This window comes from Nannobrachium achirus (genome assembly GCF_963921795.1).
Source record: "Nannobrachium achirus genome assembly, chromosome: 17".
NCBI lineage: Eukaryota > Metazoa > Chordata > Actinopteri > Myctophiformes > Myctophidae > Nannobrachium > Nannobrachium achirus.
In genome coordinates this window covers 45,067,011-45,073,720 of record NC_137824.1, presented here as the reverse complement: position 1 = coordinate 45,073,720, position 6,710 = coordinate 45,067,011, and the positions used below count along the sequence as shown (strand labels likewise).

Sequence of the window (6,710 nt, the reverse complement as noted above, 5' to 3'; positions counted from 1 at the left end):
TTGGTAACCTTGCGTTGTCAAATGTGCTACATAAATAAAGTGGATTGGATTGGATTGTCTGTCCGAGTACAAGTGGACACACACGCATGGACACGCACGTACGCACGCCGCACGCACGCACGCACGCACGCGCACACGCACACACGCGCACACACACACACACACACACACACACACACACACACACACACACACACACACACACACACACACACACACACACACACACACACACACACACACACACACACACACACACACACACACACACACCACACTTTGGACTTTGAGGCCGTGTAGGGCAGGCAGGAGGTCCTTTATAAAGACCAGCAGGTGCCCACATCGAACCAGGCTCAAGTCTCACTTAAGTTCCACTGGTCAGAATACGAGCAGCAAGTGACGCTTCCACGATGTGTGCTCTGTACAAACTGATGGCACTGGTCGCCCTGGCTCTGAGCTGCAGAGCGGAGGTCACTCCCGAAGAATGTGAACCCCTGACTCATACTCTGCCGGCTGCTGAGCTGGACAAGGTTAGTCTCACGTCTTACTAATGTTCTCTGTCTTATTTGTTTCTAATGTCCTCCGTTTTGTGTCCACTGTCTGTCAATGTCACCTCACCTGTGTGATGTCTACTGCCTGAAGGCTAGCTGATCTAAAAGCTCACAATTTGCTGCGACGCATTGTGAGCTTGTAGATCAAGCTATTTTCAAAAGATTTTTATACATTTTATTCATTTGAAAACTTGTGGACATTCTGAATAATGAGTAAATATTGCTTTTGTACTTTTGATATTTTGATTCCGATACTTTCACACTTTTACTCAAGGACATTTTGAATACAATACTTTTACTTGTAACAGAGTATTTCTACACGGCAATATTGATACTTTTACTCGAGTAAAGAATTTAGCACTTTTGCCACCACTGTCGAGTAGACCTATAGTCTCTGAACCGCCTAATAAAGCGATCTAATAAAATGTTAATTAATGAATGTGACCCCCCTCAGATCTACGGTCACTGGGTGCTGGTTGCAGCGTTCGCAGATTTCGAGGCAGGTCAGAACATGGTCGGCAACATTTCCACGTCTCACCTCGACCTGGCTCTGCACGACGACACCCACAGCGTTCACTTCATCGAGAACAACAGAGACCTGTGAGTATACTGATAACTTGATTATTCATTTAATGGATTCATCTCCAGGCTTTATTTTCCTTTCTTTTTTATTCCCTGATTTTACCTTTTCTTAATTTTTTTATTGACCTTGTATCTGCAATTACTAGGGTCCCAAGTAGTTGTTTGGTTGCCTTTGCTGTGTTTAAACCAATGTTTTTAAACCCTGCAGCACTTTGAGGTTTGCAAAAATGTAATACAATGTATTATTATTACCAGTAAGACTCCCTAATCGGGAGATAAGCGTCCGTCAGGTCGCATACACAAACTTTAGAAGGCAATCATAGCCAATCAGGGGGGAATATGGGACAGATCCATGTTGATGACATGACTAGAGATACTGTGTACCCTTTTTGCGTGATTTTAGGGCAAAATCTGTAGGAGCAGTGTCCAAAAAATGTGTTTAGCAAGAATCAGCCTCATGGTGGCGCTAGAAGAGGGCCATGTGAGAAATCAGGGCTGGAGGTTGTGGTTTGCCAGCCAAGGAGTGTGTGTGCAAAGTTTGGCATGGATAGGGGTATTATTGTTATTATTCATTACTACTACTCATCCACTTAAGTGATATTTCTGGGTTAAGACAAAAAAAAAAGCTCTACATTGTGATAACCATGGCTATAGAACATGTCTCCCTGTCTCTCCAGCTCTTTAGTGAACATAAAATACATGCCCACTCTCTCAAATTACCATAATATTTATAGACATCACAGTCTAGGTTTTCAGCTCATTGTTTGACTTGAAGAGACTGTGTGTGTGTGTGTGTGTGTGTGTGTGTGTGTGTGTGTGTGTGTGTGTGTGTGTGTGTGTGTGTGTGTGTGTGTGTGTGTGTGTGTGTGTTGTCATGCAGGCATGGCGTATGTTCAAGTCGCGATAGTGATGCCGCTATCGTGGACAGAGAGGGTGCAGCTCTCACACTGCATATTGGAGTATTTGGTGAGTTCCACGCTATGTGACATCACTGTCGGGCAGAAACCTCTAATCTCCATATTCTACGTTTCTTTCGTAAATTAACGCCCTACTTGATCATACTACTGCGTAGCACAAAAGCATCAACCTCACCCTAAAGGGCGAGGTCACGCCATGTCTTGGCCATCTGGCCAGTAATGTATGTCGGACCAGTTAACCCCCTGACACCCATATCTCTGCTGTCGGGCCGAAACCTCCTAACTCCAAATTTTAATTTTCTGGAAAATGAGCTCAAGCGGAGTTAGGAGGTTTTGACCGAAGGGCTTTTTACTACTTTTCATTGGTTCAATACTATTTTAACCAACACACAGACGTAAAGGGTGTTCAATAGCACATTTTTATGAAAAAAAGAGAGAGCGAATCGGGTGGAGTTAGTTGGTTTGTCAGAAAGTGTGGAGTTGGGAGGTTTTGTCCCAAGCACTTTTTACTACTCTCCATTGGTTAAATATTATTTTAACCAACACTCAGATGTAAAGGGTGTTCAATAGCCCTGATTTATGCCAAAAAAAATCTAAAACCTCAAAAATGGAGTTAAGAGGTTTTGGCCAGACATGTCCATGGAGATATGAGACCCCAAACATGCTTACTCAGAACACTACAAAACTGCTGTACACACAAATCCAAATAATCTTTAAATGATGGTGATTGAAGTAATTCCCAAGTCTGTAAGAGGGACGAAAGATTAAAACTGGATAATAAATTAAAAGATTTGGATAATTACACTAAAAGCTACAACCTACCCTGGTCTTAACGATGAGATTGACTTCTCTCCATTTCTTTGATTAGCTGGCTACTCAGCCTTTATAATGTATTTTTACAGTTGCTATTGTGATCCTATACAAATTATGAATATATAATCACATGTTCTGAGTCCAACGTGATGTATCTTTTTTCTATTTTGTAGTTTTCTAATGCACTATTATTACATACTGGGTATTGGTGTGGTCATATATTGTATAATGTATTGTCTACTAATCAACACTAAGTGGTGAAGTCTTATGCTCAATGATCCGCCGGCGGCGGCGCTATTTAATGACGTCTGTCACTGTCATTGTTAGCGGACCCTGAAGGCCATACTAGGCCGAAACGCGTTGGTCGTTTTTTAATCTTCTTTGCCATGAATAAAAATAAACCTATTTCTACTTTTGTGACCGTTGGTCGCAAAAACTAAATAGTGAGATGCTGGCCCTTGACATCTGCACTGAACCTCTGAATGGATGTATAATATATGTGTGTGTTCCAGAGAAGGAAGGCGGCGGCCATACTACCAAGCACAACGCCTCAGCCGATGTGGTTTTCTACAAGACCTGCGATGACTGCCTGGTCAGAGGCTACACAGCAACCTTTCATGGACATGAGTCACGCGGCCTCTTCTTCTACCGTAAGTCGCACGCAAGCATGCACGCACGCACGCACACTTTTTGAACTGTAAGAAATTGTTAAAAAATCTTTTTTAACCATAAAGCAAACATTTTTCTTGTGAAGAACAGGAAAATGATCCTCACAACATATTCCTCACAAGAACAGTAATACAAACGCGTGGACACACGATGGCTAGTTCTTCGCTTGCAAAGATCATAGGAGGAGTTGTGTGAGCATGAGCCAAATTAGCCAATCCTTGACAGACAGATTTTCGGGCAACTGGTGCACTTGAACTCCTGGCCTGGTGTGGCTGCGGTAGAGGTCTGGGTGGATTCCTTTCAACGAGCACGTTTGTGATATAGTCTATATGAACCTATCTGTGAAATCTCTGAAAAGGTTTTGTCATGATGCATACTCATCATGATGACAAAGTAAAATGTGTGAGTTGCCTGGTACAATGACAGTTAATTCCTCTTAGTAACACGCTCTCTCTCTGTGTGTGTGTGTGTGTGTGTGTGTGTGTGTGTGTGTGTGTGTGTGTGTGTGTGTGTGTGTGCGTGTGCGTGCGTGTGTGTGCATGTGCGTGTGCATGTGCGTGTGTTAGGAAGGGAAGGTCATCACATCCTGGAGGCTGACAAGCTGCCCCTTGCTCAAAACTTCATTAAGAAACAAGCTGAATGTCTGAAATTCCTGCTCGATCGTCACTACATGTACGATGGGAAGTCTGGTATGTATTATCATTACCATATTGTTATTATTAGTATGTATTAGTGTTATTAGTATCATTAGTATTATTACATAATTATTCTGATGCTTTCATTCATAGTGAACAACAATTCAATAAATCCTTGGGTGGAAATGTCCAAAACTGTTGATTTTAAGGATTCAAATTTAAAAGCATCAAAATAGTATTAATAAAAAAACGTTGGAACAAAAGTTAGAATAGGCTACAAAAAAAAGTTAAGAGAGATAAGAGGTTTTTGCCAGACAGCGACGAAGTAAATAATTCACGCAGGCAGACAGACATACAGTACTGTTGCTGCTGGGCAGAAACCTTGTGTGTCCATATTTCACACTTCTATTGCATCAATAATGTCCTAGTTTTGTTTTACTTCATTGCAAAATGAAAAAAGGGGAAAACAATGAGAATGTTGGCCTATAATGACATGTCCAAAATATGAAACGCCAGGTGGTTATACGTCTGTCTGTGGGTTTTATAAATATGGAACCCAAGGAGCATGTGACTAAATTATAATTACTTTGTATCCATTGGTTTGCCGAAAATAGCCAATCTAGCTAACAACGTCTGCTTTTTTCGGCTAAACACAGGATCTTCATTTTTTTATGGTTTCCACCAGATGGATATGACGTGTGCATGCATACTGTACCTTACCGCCCACTGGTGGCCTGTGAGGATATTGCGTGTGGGCCCCCAAATAATTGTCATAATAGGCTACTAAGGTTTTAATAATATAAACTTGACATAAAAAAATGAAAATGTAGAAACAATCTCATGATATTGTTACTTTTAAATCCTTGAAAGAATATGTTAAATAGGAGCTTAACTAACTATATCAAGTACCACTGAACCAAGTCGGGAACGCAAACGATTGATTCATCATTAAAATAAACATAATCTCTGAAAATGCAAGCGGCCGCCCACCCATTCCACGAGGTGTTGAGAGCTTGTAGATCGTCTATTTTCACAAGTATGGTGTGTGTTGGTTTGAGAGTAAGAAAACAATGTTGGGCATTATAATAAGCTAATCCTCTGGGGATCCCAAGCCCCAAACTAATTTGGGGAACCCCCAGTTTGGGAATCACTGGTGTAGCAGCAGACAGCTGACTTGTCTCCTCTCTCTGCTCACACAGAGCTTTGCACAAAGCAAGCGCCACGACATGAGGAACCAGCAGTATAGGAGGCGGCAGCACATGCAGATGCATGAGGAGGGAGGTGCAGTGACGTTCCATACTGGAGTGGTTGTGGGTTTGAGTCCCATTGTGTTATTACATGCCCTCCTCATCACACAAACACAATGAAATAAAAAACTAAAAAAAGCACCTCAACGTTCCATCATTCATTCAGTTTTTTTTTTTGTCAGATGTTGAAGTATCATACGGTAGGCCTATATTTAGTCATTTACATAGTTGGGAATGCACATTGGCATTAAAGGGGAATACCACTCATTTTCAACTTTGAACTATGTCATACCGGGAAAAAAAAGCCTCCCCCCCTTCTGTTTTGCCTAGAAATGGCGGATTGATTATGGGGTTTGATCAGTGACATCATGAAGATGTACTGCCAAATCAATCAATTCTCCACTTATAATAAATATATAAACTATATTGTTGAATGTTGAAAATGAGTGGTAATCCCCTTTAAGGCCTATAAAAAAAGTCTCATCTACTCAGGCTTCTGTGAACACCCTGGACAGTTTTTAAGTAGATTCAGTTTAGATGTTTGATATTATTTCTTTTATCAGACACGCCCCCTTCCTATACAAATCCATTGTAACTTCAAACACCCGTCCTGATTTTTCAATTAGGTCTACTCTTTTCATGTATTTACTTATTTTTGAGAAAATGAAAACAAAAAATAAAAATAAATGAAAATAAATGAAAAAAGTAATGGTAAAAACATGGCCCCCTCACGTATTGTAGTGTGAGTCACCACTAGAACCAAGGACGGGCGTTTTCGATGAATCTATCATGGTTAAAATGGATTTGAAGTTACAATGGATTTGTATAGGAAGATAAAATGAATCAAATTAGTGATTGGTTAAAAGTTTCCCGGAGCCAGTCTTCTAGTACTAAATTTAGCAACAAAATCATACAAGATAAAACACAATGTTTTCCATATCCTTTTGCGGCATTGTGGGTTAATCCAGAACCCAGCTAGGGGACTAGATTAATTCTAACAGCTCATCTTTTCAAAGGTTTTTGACAGGTTGCTCCTCCAGGGGGGGATTTGAACAGCAAGTTCCCTGCAGAAACAGCCCTGTCCTGGGCAGATCTCTCATCTCCACACTGCTCTGTATACCTGCAGGCTACGGTTACATTCACTGGCTCCACAGTCAGCCTTGTCAATTCGTTAAGAAACAAGGATTGAACAGGTCGCTGTAACAATCTGATGTAATGGATAGGTATCCGGGAACAGGGAGAATTATGGTCGTTCTCCCTGTATCCCAAATAATTGGCAAAACATATTAATCAATT

General features: G+C 41.1%; 1 protein-coding gene across 1 annotated transcript; it reads left to right on the top strand.

Annotated features, from left to right (window-relative positions):
- Nucleotides 1-313: 313 nt before the first annotated feature.
- Nucleotides 314-5,555, top strand: LOC308302120 (saxitoxin and tetrodotoxin-binding protein 1-like). The gene is made up of 6 exons (XM_080746323.1): nt 314-530; nt 1,006-1,151; nt 2,014-2,099; nt 3,376-3,513; nt 4,099-4,221; nt 5,367-5,555. The coding sequence occupies exons 1-6, from the start codon at nt 411-413 to the stop codon at nt 5,411-5,413; spliced, it is 660 nt and encodes a 219-aa protein (XP_080602449.1). The 5' UTR covers nt 314-410; the 3' UTR covers nt 5,414-5,555.
- Nucleotides 5,556-6,710: the final 1,155 nt, after the last annotated feature.

Excerpts from the sequence above, each read along its gene's own strand:
- LOC308302120 (XM_080746323.1), top strand. The coding sequence starts at position 411 with ATGTGTGCTCTGTACAAACTGATGGCACTGGTCGCCCTGGCTCTGAGC. Across the intron at positions 531-1,005 it reads CGGCTGCTGAGCTGGACAAG|ATCTACGGTCACTGGGTGCT; the intron begins GTTAGTCTCACG and ends GACCCCCCTCAG. Across the intron at positions 1,152-2,013 it reads ATCGAGAACAACAGAGACCT|GCATGGCGTATGTTCAAGTC; the intron begins GTGAGTATACTG and ends GTTGTCATGCAG.